Here is a 19,045-nt window from a genome sequence, read left to right as displayed (position 1 = left end):
TGCCGCCAATTATTTTCGTGCACCAGATGCATATCCAGATGTTCGTTACACCTGAGGCGACCACTGAATTCTTCAGGCAAATGAATAATACTGAACAGTTATGATGCCAAGGGGATTCACCAGAACGAAGGGCATGTCAAACAACTGATGAAACGCAGCCTCCTTTACCGCTTGTTCCCTTGCTGCAGTGAGTCGGGTTTAGTGGCATCTAGCGGTCAGGGTGTAGCTGTAGCATGGGGGTGTAGTTGCAATCTACTGAATACCGCACAATCCCTCCGCCACTCCAAACGACGTAGGATAAGGTACGGTCTGTAAGGTGCCAGTAGTTGTATTCCAAAGTGATGTCTACGACAGCATTGAGTGGCCAAGTCCAGTGATTAGGCCCTTTGACAGTTCTATTAATTGTATCAAGTTATTTAGTAAATAAAACTATATTAAAGGCAGACACGGTAATAAATTATAGTATACATCCTCTCTCGAGCAGTTTGTGTTCCATTCAAGGTTATCTTAGAAACATTGCCGTTTCACATGGCGCGCTCCGGGATAGGGGACCCGCTGCAGGGCTAATGGACCATTCAAAGGTAACGAAACAAAATTATTGGTTGTATGGGATAATACACTTATTAAAACACTTCTGCTGAGTCTGATCAACTAGCCACCACTCAATTTTACAATCCCACCCCACCTTTAAGAAATGTATTCTGAAGGCCCGAGGAGACCATCAACTGTCTAGTTTTGTAGAGACAAGGGGTTACCAAACCGTTTCTTGCCGTGGCCCATCAGTGGAACTACTTTTGGCCCAGGAATCTGCAATACATTGTCTTTATGTCATTACGTAATTTGTTCAATGCAATATACTCTCCCTTTCAGTCTTCAAACATGCAAACTAAATTGACATTGTGGCCATCACTTACTGTAACCAACTTGGTCCCCTGTGTGTGTGTGTGTGTGTGTGTGTGTGTGTGTGTGTGTGTGTGTGTGTGTGTGTGTGTGTGTGTGTGTGTGGGTGTGTGGGTGTGTGGGTGTGTGGGTGTGTGTGTGTGTCCAGAAATTTCTGAGCAATGAAGAGAGAAAAAATCAGAATGAAGCTTGATTGGACATGTACATACCATGGCACTTTAATAAAAATAATCTTCAAACTACAGTAAAGGAGGCACTCGCTTAATCACACATATATGAAAGTACTTATATTCATGATTTTCCATTTACCATAATTTGAAAACAATATATTTTGTAGCCAGTGTGTGGCGCCACAATGCAATGTTTTAAATGAACATTATTCAACGTAATGTATGTATACATAGTGTATACATCATCTTATGATTGCATGTTATGATTTGGTTAAGTCACAACCATTCATTTCAATAGTATACCTCCTTAAAGTACTCATTGGGTGTTGCTTTTTGGCCTGGTATTTTCTAAAATACTTTGTATTTCAATATGCCTAACATGGTCCAATATATCTTTAATAAATAAATAAATTCATTGAAATACTTTCTTTCAACTCAGGACATAAGATGCAGAGTGATATATTGCGGTCTGGAATTCACCCTGTATGGCTCCAGCTTACTCGCTCATGTGTCTATTGCACATGAGCAATAGACACTGTATGGGATATATAGTTCTATTTCAAGAACCTTGAGTGGGAGTTGTGTAATGAATATGTCCACCAGTGTTTGGTTCACATTCATTAATCTCAGGGGCCGGTGAAAACCAAAGTGCCTTTAGGGGATATAGCAGTATAGAAAGTATGCAGGTAATGCAATCTACACAATTGCTGTTATCACTCTCTGAAATCGCTGCATCAAAAACAAAAGTATTTCATCCATATCTATATATTATGTCATCTTCAGACCTGTACAAAAACTTTTTCACTCACTCTAAAAAAAAGAATTGTATACTTTTTCAATGATAAACATTGTTCAATGAAAGACTACTTTTAAGAGGAATTTAAATGACTGCATACGTGTAGGATATAAGTATTGCAGAATGTCCCAACAAGATCATATGTATTTCAATCATAATGTATTTCAAAGTTGCTCACTCACTAACAAAGCTGAATAAATGTTAAAAAATATATTAGTTATGTACTATAACCTCCCCTAACCATTATGAACATGAGAAAGTTTGAACAGGCGTAAAGATTGGCAATTTGAAAACCTTGAGATGAGGTTCGTTCATTTTGCCTCGATCCCCTAAAATTGGTTGCTAATGGTCATTTTTGCCAATTATCTGGCCTGACAATGTCTCATCCCACTTGAATCAACTTAAATTCTCCTAGAATCGATGTCAGAACAGACTTCAATTAACGTTGAGGAGATCTTTAAGTGTCTATTAATACGAAGTCTGGATTTCTATCTGTAATTATGTCTCTGCAGAGCTCAACCACCAAGCTCCCGCTATTTGCTATGACCGACCAAATGTGTGTCAGGAAGAACCGGGCACCATTTAATCTTTGAAAAGTGACACATCTTGACAGTATCTCATCCATCATTATTTTCACCAGAATACTCTCTACGAGCTAAGTGTGCACTTATGTATGTTTGCGCTGAAGAGTCCATCAGTAATGATTGCATCTAACCAGTCTTTGAAAAGCTTTTTTAAAGTCCTCATTAAAGATAGTGTAGATAAGCGGGTTGATAAGAGAATTCAGGTAGCCCAACCACGTCAGAAAGTCAGCCAGTTCCATTGAGATACTGCAAGACGCGCAGGTGTTGACAATCACCTCTTTGACAAAGAAGGGAAGCCAGCAGATGACAAACGCACCCAAAATCATGCCGAGCGTGGACGCCGCCTTGCGCTCTCGCGTGCCTGAGATCCGAGGACCCTGACCGAACGTTCCCCGTCGAGACTCGCTGCGGTACGATTCGCTGCGGCACGACTCGCTCCGACGCGACTTCCTCCGGCAGGCCCTGGCGGCGACGCGCGTGCGGTCACGCTCGCGGTCCTCGGTCGACGGGTCGGAGAAAGACTTGTCCTGTGGCACCACGGGGCTCTGGGGCAACGGGCTGCCGTCGCCGGCGGGATACGAGGAGGGCATGGTGCTCCCGTTGGTCATGCAGGAGTACCGACTGGCGCGGCTGGCCTCCCGGCGCATGTACAGCGTCTGGGCGGCGCGGTAGATCTTGTAGTACAGGATGAGTATGAGCAGCAGGGGTATGTAGAACGCCCCCAACGTGGAGTACAGGGTGAAGGCAATGTGGTCGTAGGTGATGATGCACTGGTCGTCCTGCTCTGCGTCGCCACTGTAGTGCCGCCAAAGCAAGGGGGGCAGGGAGATCAGGATGGACAGCCCCCACACCACGGCCACCATCACCGCCGCCCTGGCTCCGGTTCGCTTGCGAGCATACTCCACGGCATCCGTGATGGCCCTGTATCGGTCGATGGCGATGGCGGCCAAATGGAGGATGGAGCAGGTGCAGCAGGTGATGTCCACACTCAGGTAGATGGTGCACACAATCTGGCCCATGACCCAGATCTCCTTTTGGATGTAGATGATGCTGAAGGGCATGACCAGCACGGCCACCAGGAGATCCGTGGAGGCCAGGGAGCAGATGAGGTAGTTGGCCGGGTGGTGCAGCTTGCGGGTCACTATGACGGTGGTGATGACCAGGCAGTTGATGACCGTGGTTACAACGGCAAGCACAGACAGCGTCAAGGTAAGCATGATCTTTTTAGGAGGTGTTCCAGCAGTGTCCAGGGAGTCATAGCTGACACAGCTGTTTGAGGCCAGCGCCCCTAATGTGCAGTTGGGGAGGTCCATCCTGCTGGGGGAAGGGGTAAAGGAACAGCATGGGTTAGATGGTAAATAGACTCAAGTGTATTTTCTTTTTGCATTCATCAAAACGAGCTTTCCACATTCCGTTCCACAAGACGTGAAAAGAGACTGGTTCTGAGATTAAATGTGGTAGAAAAGGGCTGTATTCAAGGTTTAAAACACAGAATGGCTTATCCAAACAGGTTGTTAACCCTTTTACCAAAAGAAATATATGTACTTTAATGGAATTTTGTATGGAAGATAACTTGGCATTCCTGGGCAGTACCTCTTAAGGCTTTGCAGTTTCCCCTGCCTGTGGTGGATTCAGCACATCACAGGCTCTCAGCTCCCCTGGCTCCAGTATGCTCTCTCTACAAGCTCTGCCATCACATGAACCCGCTGTCACTCTTCCAGGCCCAAGAGCTGCAAAACAGAGAGAGAGTGTCGGAGAAAGAGAGGCAGAGGTTGAGGGATAACATCTGAAGGATGCTCCAAGACACAAAGGGAGGGAAGTTCGTTTTTTTCTGCTTGCAGACCTATGCAAGAGGTCAGATGATGCTATTTATTTTTTGGGATCTTTTAGAAATGCAACAAAGATGGAGACATGGGCCACGACGAGGACACAACTTGAATCCTATCCAACAAATGTGTGTTCATGTAATGGCCACATTGCGTATAGAGACAAGAATTCATTAGATTGCTTAGAATGTGTATCGTTAAGTATAGTGATGAGATTTCGATTTTAAGAGACGCTTAATTGAATTTTTTTTTGTTCATTAACATCTCAATCAAATAGATTTCAAATGCCTCTTTTGTTCATCGTTGTTTGGTTTTTTTTAGGGTAACTAAAGGTAGCGATTTGTTTTCTATTCTGAAAACTATAAGGTCCCACGGGAGTTGGCCTGAGGGCTGCAGTCAATTATGAGTGGGCATTCCTGCCCACTCTTTTGGGTACATCTCAGTCTTAGCCGTGACCGTCGTTGTTGATCTCCACATTCCTTACCTTCTATTATTGCTCAGCAGTCTTAAGACATGAGTGGGAACAGTTGCTATAGAAACACTAAAAGTTATCTAATGTAGTGATGGAAGAGAGAAGCAAATTCTGTTGCTGCCATGTTTTGAGTGAGCTCGCCATGCTGGTCAGGTTAAGTAAGGGGTAGGATGGGGGTGGCAGATGTTAGGTGGGTGGTAATGTGAAATGGCCATTGAATAGAACAACAAGCATGGATGTGTTTTCATTTTTTTTTTACCATTGTCGTTGTGTCACATGCCTCAAAATGTTCAACAGAAGTTGCCAACGTCTAATCAAAAGCGTAGTGTTAAAGTTGAGACAAAGATGAGGATCTAAAACCTAATTTGTATTACAAAGTGTGAGTACTAAAAACAAACAGCAGATCTCAGATGCTGTGCAAAGGCACGTTTTAAATACTAATTAATAGTGTCAAAATGTTTTCATATAAAACGAAACACAGTTCCTCCGCTATTCATTTTATCTTCAATTTTGAGTTCAATTTAACCTACCACATACCCACCCACTATTTTAATTAGGCCTGTGTTTATTCACTTGCCTCATAAACATTGGCTGAAGGTCGCCCTGGGGATTTGCAACAATGTGGCTTTCTTTGGACAAAGACACCCACTTAAACAAAACAATCCGTAAATTATCACATATATGTTTTTTCCTTCATAGATTTGTCCTAACAATGCAATATGTTTCCAAGAAATTAATATACTCTGTTAACTGTCACCATGGCTGCCATGGTGATATGCACCATTTAATTTAAGAGGGATACAAAACGGGAACTCACACGAATATCTTAGCTGAAACAAAACAAAAGTAGTGTATATAAACATAATCCCAGGGTATTCAATCATGTAACTTTAATATAAAAAAACATGGATAGACACTGAACACTCTATTCCCTATGAGCTCTTAAGTAGGCCTATTCAACAAGTAAGATTGGAGCTTCTTTAGACTCTTAGTTTGAACATGTTATTGAACATGCACTGTGACTGAACATATGATGGACTAATGCACAATTCAGGTTTGAATTGGACTTGTCTGTTTACTAGTGTGCACAGATAAATACAGGTATTGCTAAACGTATTAAACAAATTGTATCAGCCTAGACTTTAATTAAGGCAAATGCATTTGAAACCAAAGGGTTAGATCCTCTTTTGTTACTGACACTGTCGGGTGCATGAATGCGTCCTCATTGCAAAATATGTTTTAATGCTGCCTAATCTATTCAAAGCCAGTCAATGTTCCAAGCCTCGAGCTTGAGTCCCATAGAGTCTCCCCAGGAGGCCAATCTGATAAGAGCTGCCACTCTTGAAATGGCAGTATAACACAGATCAAGTCAACACAGAACTGAGGGTGTACCTGGCTTTAATACTCAATAAGCACTACTCTGTTGGACTACCCCTGTGCAAATGCAGAATAATTATGAAAAACATAAACAAACTTCTGATTGAATGGATCAGTGGGAGACACATAACATTGATTGTATTCCTAGGCTGTTCATATTTGTTTGTTGCTTTGTAGAACACTGTGGGCTGCCTAGATCCATATTAGCCTGCGTAAAATACTTTACCAATGTGTTGTTGGAACAACTTATCAATTAATTCATTATTCAATGAGTTCTATCACCATTTAACTACATGGCACGTTAAATATCTTACCAACTTTGCTGTAGAATTACCAACATTCATGCTGCATCATTATCTTTCAAACCATATTTTCAAAAAAGAAATCGTGCTTAAAATGTTTGCCTGAAATGCTACTATATTATTATTTCTGTCAATTATGGCACCCATTGCAATCCTAACGATCCCGCTTCTCTGTGTTCCCTCTCTAGGTTTTTTCCTTGATAAGTCAGGGAGATTAGCTTGCTCTTTGGGAAGATAGCGTTATGGCCAGTAAAGCACTTTGAGACACTCACACTGTAATTACAGGCAATTATAACAATAATACATTTAATTTAGAGGCGCCTTTCAAGACCCCCAAGGTCATCTGACAAAGTATGAGTATAAAATCTTAGAAAAAACAACCAGACATTGTCATAAAAACAAGTGAAGTGCATAGTGTCCAGCTAAAGGTGCATGCCAGACAGGTGAGTTTTGAGTTGAAATTAAATGCTACGAAAATACTATTGACTTCACTATTGACCATCACACAAGGATGGTAGATAAGTGTTTTGTAGTGTATGCCGGACGTTTTTCACCAGAACTCTTTGTACATACGATAACGGGGGAGTTACAGTCATGATGTTGTGTCATAGGCATGACACAACGATTGAATAGACTGGCAGTCACATTAAAATAGATTGAGAGACATTTCTGCATCATTTTTATGCGGAACAAACCAAGGGAAGACAAAAACTATTAACACATACTAGGCCAACAGTTATATTGAAACACAATGCTGTTGCAATATTCTTGTATACTTCCTCAGACCATGGGAGTAAGCCAGTAAATGACACATGCTTATCTTTTTGCATGGAAAAACTGCGTAGTGATATACCAGTGTTTCCCCTAGAATTTTTTTTAGGCCCGGTGGTAAGAGCTGATAGTGTGATTTGTTATCCATTTTTCACGGGATGGAGTATTTGTTGGTTATTTCCATATAAAACACTTGCTTAGCCATCACAGGTTGATAATGATTCAACACTGACAAGTGTTGCCCCTCTGACTTGTTCCTCCACACCTGTCACTCGCCCTTCTTCCCCACCTGTACTCTCGTTTGGCACCGTGTTTAGGAAGAACCTTGAAATACCTTTTTGTCCTTCATCCCTTTTACGTTTTTTTGGTGGTGCCATGCTAATGATGATATTACTTAATGCTGTCAGATTGTCCGTTATGATGGGGCATCATCTGCGCACGCGCAACACCGCATTTTTTTTTTTTTTTTTTTTTTTTTTTTTTTTTTTTTTCTCTTTTTTTTTTTTTTTTTTTTTTTTGGCCGGTTGTTGGCCTGGCGGGGGCGCTCGTTGGCCTGGCGGCCCGCCAGGCCTGAACAATGGTAGGGGAAACACTGTATACATTAGCTAGACATACTGTGCATGCACATCACATTATATTTGCCTTTGCCTTGGCTCACCATCGCCATAAAGTAATTACCACATATCCCTAGAAATGTATCAATGTGACATACAATGGTAATGCTGGGGTTTAAGATCAACAATTTATCAAGATAAATCAACACTTGAATGTCCACACTGTGTGTCAACTCAGGGCTGAAGTGCTTCTGTATGATCTATACCTTTAATTTATCATCTTCCCTAATTATTAAAGTCATAAGTATCATCTCACAAATCCAAAACATCTCTTCCTATCAAGTTCACTTCTTCCGATAATGCCTTTAACTGTTACTTTAACAGTTAAAGGCATTTTTACTTTTTTTCTCTATCATAAAAAAAGTCAATCGTTGCATTCATCATGAACAGGCGTATTGTTCTCCAATATAATGAATTGGTCAGTATTCATGAAACAGCGGTATAGCCATGTCAAACTATCCCCTTCTACCTACTTTCTGTAGAAGACAGAACCAAAACAGCTTGTGCTATAATTATATTCTGATTGTGCAATCAGCTAGGACAAAATATTCATAACAACAACTTTTGTTTTTATTTCTTCTTGTGCACTAGTATGTGCTGAAGCACAAACCAAGGAAACCACAACATGAAAGCAGCAACAACAGAAAGCATCCGAAGATGCTGCAACTTGTGTTGGTGTTAATTTCCACGTTTCCATTTCACTAGATAGTTGGGCTTTAAAAAAAACCTTGTTTCACATATTTTATTGTGAACTACCTTTCAAGCTCAGAGATAACCCTACCAACGATTGTTTCATGTTCCATGGGACAGACAAATGTCGGCCCTGGACAACAGAGGGCTCAGTCTCAGGCAGCAATAAAAGAAAAGCTTTGGACTTTGAAGGCAGAAGCTCAACGAGAGTCTTTATAGTGCGTTTACAGCGATACAGCTTGGATTACTTTGAGGGAGGAAACGGATGTAGACCTAACAAGGGTTGGATCCAATGTATTCAACATTAATAAATAAAAGTGATATCATAAATATTCCAGACTCCCTCTAAGATAGGCAGACTCTTCATCATGGGGATATGATACAAAAGTAACATGTATATTTTACCATGGTATACAATATATGTAAGCGTATATATTTTCATGACGAAAGACATGAACTAAATTTGTTGTTGGAAGCATGAAATTAAAGTATTTTGTTTGACTATATTGACTATTTCATTATATTATTTACTATTTACTATTAGTTTTGTGTTTTGTACTATTCATTTTGTAGTTTATGTCTCATCTGCATGAGACAATTTCACTCCCTGCTCATTTCTGACCAATTGGGGCATCACTTCCTTGATTGGTTTGGGGAATCGAAGTAAACTTGTTTACTTTCAAAATCTTGCTCTCTTCTCAAATTTCGCCTACAGCGCCCTTCACTATGATGATTGTTGAATTTAGATTTTATGGCCAATATTTCGCTGCATCAGTCTCTCTCCTGGAGCTAAATACAGAAAGAGACGGAAGACAGACCGAGAAGGATCCAAGATGGGGTATTTATTTAGGGGGAGGTAGGGTGGATGAGCAGGTAAAGTATTAGCACTATTCATATTCTGTTTGGGTGCAACACATAAACCTAGAGAAATAGCTGCAGAAAATGCACACATGCCATCACTAGTACATCTGCAACCCTCCCACACACAGAAGAGTGAAAGACCAGTTGAGTAGAAAATTATTCTCGAATCCTGATACAATGTAGCATGATTTATCAGAGGGCGTAGTAAATACCGTAGGATGAGTAACAAAGTGAGAAAGAAATCTATTTTGAACATGCTTGAAAATGTGATTCACTTGAGTAGGTCTTGAACATGTAAACAATATATGTTGACAGCACCGACCTTGTCCTCTTCACATTTTGAAAGGTTTCAAGCCCATGACATTGATAGGAACACTCTGGAAATAGACATGGGTTTCTTTGTTGAGGTGGTGGTACACACAGGAAATTAAAAACCTCTAATGGCAACTCCGTCCTTCTTTCTTTCTGCCGTTTGTAGTGAAAGTTAATGAAATCTCCATTCAAAGCTGCCAGACCTTTTTCAACAATAAAGAAATATATGAAACACATAGTTGGGGGGGGGGGGGAGCAAGTTTTTTGTTTTTATATATATATATATATATTTTATTACATAGTCTGACTAACACATTGATTCAACACTAATTCCACACTAGTACACAAAGTCTTTTTGATTTTTTATCAATAACGGCTTTGTGTCCAACATATTAAATTAATCAAACAAATCACAATCTAGTTATATATTGGTTCCGGCTCAGAAATTGGGACTATCGCACATTCATTCGACATTCACATGGATAAAATGCACCCTTTGGCTGAGCAAACAACAGTGTAACTGGGGATCCAAATATAGTCGATAGAGCTCCATGTGTGCCACACGGTCGACCTTAGCCAAACTAAAACAAATGCCAAAGATGAACTCAGCTGCTGTCCTACCTCCCAAATCTCTCTGAAGAAAGATTGTTCTTCGCTTGAGGCAGAGCATAGTTAACCAAGCCAGCGTCTAACACCGCCTCACCAATTGTTTCCTCTTTGGAGACACACTCGTTTTGGGAGTAATCTAGCCCTTTATTAGGTATGGATGGATGAAACATCAATCCCCAGAAGGCTTTAGAATGCTGCAACCCGCCCGACACAACCCCTGAAATTAATAATTTGAATAACCGAAAACTGTTCCTTCCGTCTCTTCCTCCGGTGCCTCCTCTTCTGTTATTGTTATTTGGTTGTCATGGATATTATGAGACACACACAGACTCACTCTTTAATAATAATAATAATAATAAATTAAATTTATATAGCGCTTAATATGGTACTCTAAGACGCTTGATATACTCCATAAAGAACATATGAATAACTATCCTATATTTGCATAATTTCTGTTGGGCTGTTGACCTCACCTTTAGTATGACTATAAATATGTATAAAAAAAAAATCTGTTCTGCATGGCTTGTGAACGAGACGAGCTGAAAATTGTCAGACCTTTTATGCAGCAATTTTCACAGGCCATGTTGAGCAGACAATAAAGAAAAATGCCTAAAGTGTGCTATCATCACTGTGCGTGAACTGACTAGACAGACTAGCTACAAAACCGGTTACAATGCGTCTCTTGAGAGGGGTAAAAGCTAATTTGTTATTGGCCGATATCAGAGGTCAGCCATTAAAATATATCAGGTCTTCTATTAAAAATAACCCTATGTGGTGATAATAATTGCTGCCACGAATGCTTGAATGTGTGCCTGCAATCAAAGAGGCATAGTAGTGCCCAAAAGCTCTAAATAGATTGCTTTGAATCATGCCAGTGTGTTCCCTGAAAGTCACAAAACACCCCACAGTATGATGGGACATGTGTCTTATCATGTGGAAAAAGCAATATTAAAAAGGCAAATCAGACTTCTGTCCTTGTCCTTTTGTATTTTTACTAAAGTAAGGATCCAACACCCATTCTTCTGTAGTCAGGAGTTGAGTGCATTGTGTCTTATTTCTTATCATGTCATGCCATCCCTCCTGGCCTTGGTGTGAGGCACACTAATCCGCTGTCCACTTCAACTTGAAGTCCTTCAGCAATCCTCTTCTACTCCGTCATTAACTTGTCTATCGGAACGATTCGAGAGTTGTAAAGAGAGAGACAGGAAAATGGTGGAAAAGAGCCCGATTTTTAAACCAAACAACCAAAAGAAAACGTGCTACGTTTCTCCCCCATTGAGAAACTATGCATTTTACATCTGTGATTGACAGGCTAGATAAATACCCGGAACCAATCATGGTTCAAAGATGCTCTGATTGGTTCTCAAAGCTAACATTATTACCTCATTGGGCCAAACATTTATATTCTGACTAGATTCTGCTTCTATAATGTCAAGACAACAACATATAACGTTGTATGGTTCTGTCTTAATCAGACCCTATTGGCTTCTACACCATTCCGCCCATACCAATACAGACTGGAGATCTACCTGGGTAAATCAGACCCTATAGGCGTGGCTTCTTCAACATTCTGCCCATAACAACACAGACCATAGATTTACCTCCAGAGTAGGCCTACGTGTCAGTTTACATCGGATCTCTGAATAAACCAGTTTTGTGTTAAATCAACCTTTACCACTCTTGGAGTCATACGTCGCTCGCCCCCAAACCACGATGCCAAATGCCTCTAAATGACAATTCATCAGTAGGCCTGCATTCATTCTTATTATGCTGGAGTAAAGCCCTTCCAGTAGGCCTACTTTTGAATGACATTGAGTGACCGCTTTAACGCAGGTGGATGTACACAAGGACGTGGAACCATCACTCAAGAACATGAACGTTCACGGCTCCCATAGATGACTCCCATTACAGTCACAATTCAATGATCCAATTGTGACGCTGGCACATTCCGTGTTTCTCGCTCACACACACACGTTCGTGCACTACACACTCACCTTCACCTAGACACGCACCGCAACACCCACACGCCTGCATTAGCTTTGTTATCGCCCTCACACACATGGAAGCACGCTCGAATGGGCAAAGCCCGGCATGATACAGCAGTGGTGGGCTGCAGTCGATTTTATTTTAGACAGTGCCATGGAGAAGCAGCAGCAGTGACCCAAGTGTTGTAAAGCAGCCGCAGCGCCATGTCAACAAACGGGTCCCACCCAACAGGTCCTTTGGAAAGCTGTCGTCGCTGAGCGCCAACAAATTGTGCACTAAATCGTAAGTTAATTGCCTCCAGTCAGGCGAGCACACAGCCATGCGCACACGTGTAAACAGAATGCAGGCGCACGCGTTCACCCACCAATCACTCTGACACATGGTCCGACGCGCGCGCGCGCGCACACGCACACACACTTATTGAAAAAAAAGACTGCATTACCCTTGCTCAACATTACGGGGCAATTAAAAGCGTCTACTCTCACGATTCATTGCAGGTGTCAAGTACACAGGGAGCTATTGTTGAAGATGCAGCCAGCGATCAGATCTTATAAGCCTACAGGTAGGCTACTGCGAAGCCTGCATATGGGCTAGGCTCATTATGTTCTACATATTATCTACCCGTCAACTGCAGTTAATTCTTCTCTAAAGGTGGGGCTGATTAATTACAAAGAGCAGAATACAATTCCAAGTGCCAACTCCTCATAGTTTACATTTGAAAGTATAAACAGTCACTTTATTCGATGTTCTGTGTATTTGTTTCCTCATTTGTGCATGTCCTTCATGGGTAAATGGCTAAATATCACACATAATTATAAATGGCAAAGGCATTTCGGTGAATCGAATTCGCCCCATAAATCCATAGCAAATTATTTTTCAATTGTTCGAGATATTCCAAAATTCCATGTCCAAGTCCAGATGTGCATGTTATCAGAGCATTGTGAAGAACTTACCAAGTCCGTGCTGCAGTGTTGACATCGAAGTCAATTGCCTTTCAATATTTTAAATTCCGAAATACTGTTTGAAATCGGAGTGAAATCCATTGACACGGTGTAGGCTACAATCTCAAGCAGACACCGTGGCACGGCGTGTAGCCTATTCGCGCTGTAGGGAACGCGTCTTTCGCCTTGGAAGCTTCTTCGCTGAAAAGGGGCGTCAGAGTGGGAAGCTGAGTTGTGGAAGGATGATGGTCTCAGTAAAAGAGCCCGATAGTCCTGCCCAAGCTGTGTTTGGAAGTACACTAACTCAACAAATATGTGCTCGGTCATAGCGAACTATGTGCCTAATATAGAGAGATTCAGAGAGAGGTGACTTTAGCTAATATATAAAGAATGATAAATAAAAAATGGAGCAATACATATCATATCACTTATAGTATAATGTATACTAGATTTGCATATATAGATATATATTACATGATGTGTAGGCTAGATATAGCCTAGCTCATGTAATATTGCCTTTTACATTAATGCCTTTATAGATGTCTTAAGTGTTAATCATACATCAATGCCTTTCTACATGTCTAAGTGTAAATATATCAATGAGCCAATCCCAGGACCTCTTGTGTGTTGTGAATGGACAGACGCAGGGTCTTGTCTGGAAGAGTGAGCAGCCACATTACTGGCAAGCAGCAGTTCACCGCTGGCTCGTGCTGGGCCACCACCTCCAAGACAGCTAATCGATCGCACATCCAAATCAATTTCTTGCAGTGCTCTCTCCTTGACGAATGACTACCGTTTAGGACGTCTAAGTAGTTGGTGTCTGGTGTTTTAGACTTGGCATGGGACCTGGAATGGGAAATTGAATTCCAATATCATATATGGCCGCTAAGTCGGGACTCGTACTATTTGTTCACCATGAATGATTCACTTTGACTCCGTTTTTCTTTTGGTTTCATACCAGGCCTGATACATCTCACTCACTGACAGACACACATATAAGATAGTCAGCTGCTCCCAACCCTTTCGGTGGATGATTATACAACAAATGACACCCAAATGATTCATTTTGTCAAACAGTATTTAATCACAACTTACCGTGCTCAAATCCATCAATTGGAAGATGCTGTACAGGCATGCTAAAATAAAATAAAGAGGGATCATTTCGTTGTGAGGGATTGTTATAAGTGCAGCTTATGAAGCTAATGACTGTTTAAAGATGTGTGAATCATATCAGGATAATGGCATATCCGTCTCACAACCTTAATCATGCTTAATTGTTTCTCTCCATCTTCTTTAAGTAGAACAGACTTTGCCTCTGTTAGGACCTTGTTTTACCCCTTTGTCTTAATGTCTTGGTTTCTTGTGAAATGTTGGCAATACGACCAATCTTCGATGAGACTTGGGGGGGCATGTCCCCTCCACATTTTGAAATGACACCTCATCTTCTAATCGGGAAAGAGAGAAAGTGAGATAGGGAGAAATTGAGAGCGAGACCAGACCGAGAAGAAAATACTACAGTAGACATTATGTTCCCAGATCTTCACAGTCTGATGGCCATTTATTAATAAATGGCTTATTCTACATCTTCTCCCGTTGCTCCCCCACAAACCTGTCAAACCATATTTGCAACCCTGCTACCAATAATAGTATAGAACAGCTGCCCCTTTCTGATATTTGTAATGATAATTAGCTATACCTAGCCAGCCTTTCTACTTAATGAGATTTAATTACTTGTTCTTTGTAGCTTTGTACCTTATCGTCATTCTGCAGACAGTCCAGTTTTCCACATGTGTTATTTCTTTTTTTTGCAAGTGCTGACACTCTGCACTTGGCTGTCTGTCTCTCTGTCTCTGTGTGTGTGTGTGTGTGTGTGTGTGTGTGTGTGTGTGTGTGTGTGTGTGTGTGTGTGTGTGTGTGTTTGTGTTTGTGCATGAGTGTATGTATGCCTGTGGTGTGTATGAATGTGTGAATATAGTTACTAGCCAGTTATCCGCCCACGCTTATATGTGGTCCTTTTGGATGTGGAGGAGGATTGAAAGCACACACACACACACACACACACACACACACACACACACACACACACACACACACACACACACACACACACACACACACACACACACACACACACACAAGCACAGGCACATGCAAACACACATACAGACTGTACTTCAAAAGCGTAAGCCCAAGAAATTTAGTGACAGATGACGATTTTCCCAGCTTGGAGAAATACCGGGATAACCGGGAAAAATAGGAGACAATGTGGAAATATATTGTGACAATGCACCGATTGTGCATTGCCATCCTAGCTCCTAGGTGCTGAATGAAGACACTCAAGCCTCATATGTGTCATTCATGTGTGCCAAATACAATGGGGACTCTGATGTTGCTCAGTAACGTCCCTCGCCCTAGCTTGAATCCATGAGATAAAATGGTCAGTGAATGAAAACTGATAACACAGAAGCAAGCATGTCACAATATCATTTTGTCCATCTCTCCCTGAGCATGTTCTGGTTTCTTTCACGCTGCTCTGTAAAAATACGACTTTACCCGATTTATTTTCTTTTAACTCTTGGGGGAACTAGAATAGGCCTAGATGTTTTGGCACAGTCACTCTCTCTCTGTAGCAAATATATAACACTGTTCACTGGAGCCTTTCATTGAATTACAACTAGCTAATCTTTTCTCCTTCGTTCTTCTCAAAAACAGTCTGCAACAACAGAATTGAATCTTCATTTACTTGTGTTTCCATTCTTTTATAGTCCACTCCTTAACCCTTCTCCTTTTGAGCCTGAAACCAAAAGATACAATTTGCCTTCTCAATGCCTTCAAGGGCACATCGTCAGGGGAAACACATTTGATTGATATAGTCCTGATAGTATCTGGGCCTCTCCACTGAACTGATGCTAATGTGATTGAATTTATTCCAGGTTGAAATATCATTGGTCCGGATTCGGTCCAGATTTTTTTGGGGATGTTCTTAAGTGTCCACGTGTTGTCTGCTCTACTCTCTTTCCATTTTTGGGGGGTTTATTTACTGCGCAAGACGAAGACAGACGGTGCCAAAGCAAAGTGCCATCCATCATTTTATCGTCCCCCTTCATCTATTATATCACAGGCTATGCCGAGGGAACGGGGCGGGGCACCTCACTATTGTAGTTTATCTGGGGTTCAGCCAAGGCAAAGTACTTCAGCCTCTCTCTTTGGACTATTGGTCCTGGGTTCTGTGTGTGTGTGTGTGTGTGTGTGTGTGTGTGTGTGTGTGTGTGTGTGTGTGTGTGTGTGTGTGTGTGTGTGTGTGTGTGTGTGTGTGTGTGTGTGTGTGTGTGTGTGTGTGTGTTTCTGGAGGGGGGTGGGTTTCCAAGATGATTACCTGCCAGTGGCATTGTGGCATCAGCCGAAAACAAACGAACAGCTGCAACAGTTCATAACTCATTATAAGAAGGCTATTTCTGCTCCTTTAGAAGACGCTTGGACCAAAGAGATGTTTTTTTGTTTTGTTTTTGAATGGTCAATTACTACCATGACCTTTAGCTGTCTTATTAAAGTGATTTGATTCAACTGTAAGTTCATCGTTGCAATTAGCGACCCATTCTCCGGTGTGCGTCAATAATTCAGGGTCGGAATGTGACAGTTTTCCCAGATCACTGGCGCAGGTTTTTAAAGTTAATAATATCAAATGTCAGTCACCCGCCATTCTAGGTCTCTTCTCTGTCTGATTGTGAGCGATACTTTCACATTGAAAAAAGCTGATTGGCAGAGCATTCTCTCTCTTGATATATTTTGTGTGTTATTCATCTCTTGTGTAACGTTTACCACGTCACAAAGCGCTAGAAGCCATTGAATTGGATGGAACAATGTAGTGTGCTTATGTTCCTTCACAAGCATGCCTTACTCCTACTCTTGTTTATAATACGTGCTGTATGCTTAACCTCCTATATAACGTATTATTGATACATAGCTATACATTGCCACGTTTAACCCTTACAATTGTACGACTGGATGTATATACCCGGATGTGAAGGGTTAGCTGACGCCTCTTCCATTTCCAAGTACAATTGGCTTAACCAGCTGTGATTCCTATCGTTCCATTTAATTACTGTTCCAAGTCTTTGCTCTGAATAGGCCTTTCAGATTGCCTGAGCTACGTAAATTGCTCGAGTAGTCCTACGAGTATTATTTTGTTCTAACTTACAGAGTCAGCAATGTGATTTTTTCATTTTTCTATGAAACTTGATTGGTTTTTGCTTCTTCCCACAATCAACATCCAAGACAGAAGACTTGAGACGCGTCTATGTCGAGGGACAGTTCTTTTAGATTTTTGGTATTAGTTTCAGCTATTTATCTGTCATGTTTTATTCGCTTTCTCTCCGTCTTCTCTTGCGCTGACCAATATGCTAGGTTGGTATCAATCAGAATGAAATCAATATCATAGGCTTTTTTGTAATTGTATTATTCACAGAATTAAAAAACAAACATATAGGCTTCTTATATAGCACAAACCGTCATCTCAAACATAATATACAATTAGGATTTTATGGGTTTCCTAAGCTTTTAAGGCAAGTAAAAACTTGCTATCAACGTTTGCGCATACGTTTGCAAAAGTATTTCTACATCCTCCTCTAGGTTACTAATAGGATAACAACACAAATGTCAGATTACTTATTATGAAGTATTTAACAGCCTGAAGCAAGTGGATACAATTTTTCAGCCAATCCCAAGGTTCCTCCATTTTGCAATAGACTTAAATCTGCGTTTCTGTTACAGCTACTCTTCCAGCAAATCCCTTCCACTGAGCATACCTACTTTACATTCACATTGGGAGTCTAACGCAATCACAGGTGAGAATACAGCGCGCCGCGTCAGCCTTTCCACCTCCATTTTCACACACTTCTCCATGTGGGAAGTCAGTATCCTTAAGGAAACGGCATTGGAAAATGCTGAATGCATTAGTCATGTATGATCCTGCCTGTAATCTATATTCCGATAGACTCAGAGTGCTGCGATTATTTCCCTCATCCCTGATTGATAGTGTGCCTTCTGGAATGCTCTCCAGCATCCCATTAAATCCTCTAAATCTCTTCCAGGTTTGCTCTCATTATGGAGGAAAAAATAACAACAGGACTGATCACAATCCGAAAAACCGGGGGAATAGAATCACGATGTAAAACACGTGCTTGGAAGCAACTATGCCCGAAGGACCAACATTCTCTGAGACAAGGAAGGAGAATTAAAACACATCAGGCATTCTCTTCCTCGTCGCTATACCAACGACAAAGGGAAACCTGTTGTCCTTCGGTATTGAACAACAATGTAGCTGCGCTGCCATATCCACTAATCACAATAATAACACTCAATATCATCCTCATTGTCAAATGAAGTTAATATTGGTAATATTATGGCTTGTGTGTGAAATCTAACGCAACATGGAAGATACATCTTTTCCTTATTCAATGCTAATGAAATGCCTGCATTAAGTCTAAACCATGACAACCTATTATTATAGTAGTTATTATAGTAGTTCACTATTTGCTTGGTGCTGCGTCACAGCGATACCATTAGGTTTTAGGGTGTCTCCAGTAGAGGGAGAGGTTAAACAAGGCCGTCCTCGTCCTCTGTAATGAAATCTGCTGGTATAGCACATATGCCCCGAAACACTTTTCAATCCTGCTCATTTAAAGATGCATCACTGAGTCCAGAGGTTGAGAATGTGGGGCTCTGTATAATAGCTTTAAGAAAAGCCAATTTAGGGTTGCCTCAAGCAAAAATGGGTCTAAAATGGGACTTGTAACTGCCATTATTGATGGCAGTTATAAGTGATCATTGATTGT

At 41.2% G+C, this 19,045-nt stretch overlaps 1 protein-coding gene and 1 long non-coding RNA gene across 3 annotated transcripts; one reads left to right on the top strand and one right to left on the bottom strand.

Annotated features, from left to right (window-relative positions):
- Nucleotides 1–1,088: 1,088 nt before the first annotated feature.
- On the bottom strand, nucleotides 1,089–13,450 carry htr1fa (5-hydroxytryptamine (serotonin) receptor 1Fa). Of its 2 annotated transcripts, none has more exons than XM_030343974.1 (3): nucleotides 13,224–13,450; nucleotides 4,044–4,180; nucleotides 1,089–3,764 (listed from the first exon to the last, which is right to left on the bottom strand). In XM_030343974.1, the coding sequence occupies exon 3, from the start codon at nucleotides 3,761–3,763 to the stop codon at nucleotides 2,561–2,563; it is 1,203 nt and encodes a 400-aa protein (XP_030199834.1). In that variant the 5' UTR covers nucleotide 3,764; nucleotides 4,044–4,180; nucleotides 13,224–13,450; the 3' UTR covers nucleotides 1,089–2,560. The 2 variants fall into 2 exon arrangements, with proteins under 2 accessions (XP_030199834.1, XP_030199833.1); XM_030343973.1 differs by having other exon boundaries at nucleotides 1,089–3,767; nucleotides 13,224–13,449.
- Nucleotides 12,609–18,648, top strand: LOC115533438 (uncharacterized). The gene is made up of 3 exons (XR_003974195.1): nucleotides 12,609–12,832; nucleotides 17,982–18,055; nucleotides 18,302–18,648. It is a non-coding gene; the product is annotated as an uncharacterized LOC115533438 (long non-coding RNA).
- Nucleotides 18,649–19,045: the final 397 nt, after the last annotated feature.

Source organism: Gadus morhua, chromosome 20 (assembly GCF_902167405.1).
Source record: "Gadus morhua chromosome 20, gadMor3.0, whole genome shotgun sequence".
In the NCBI taxonomy this organism is placed as follows: Eukaryota; Metazoa; Chordata; class Actinopteri; order Gadiformes; family Gadidae; genus Gadus; species Gadus morhua.
The sequence above is the reverse complement of the archived record's forward strand: the minus strand, read 5'-3'. Positions and strand labels throughout refer to the sequence as shown.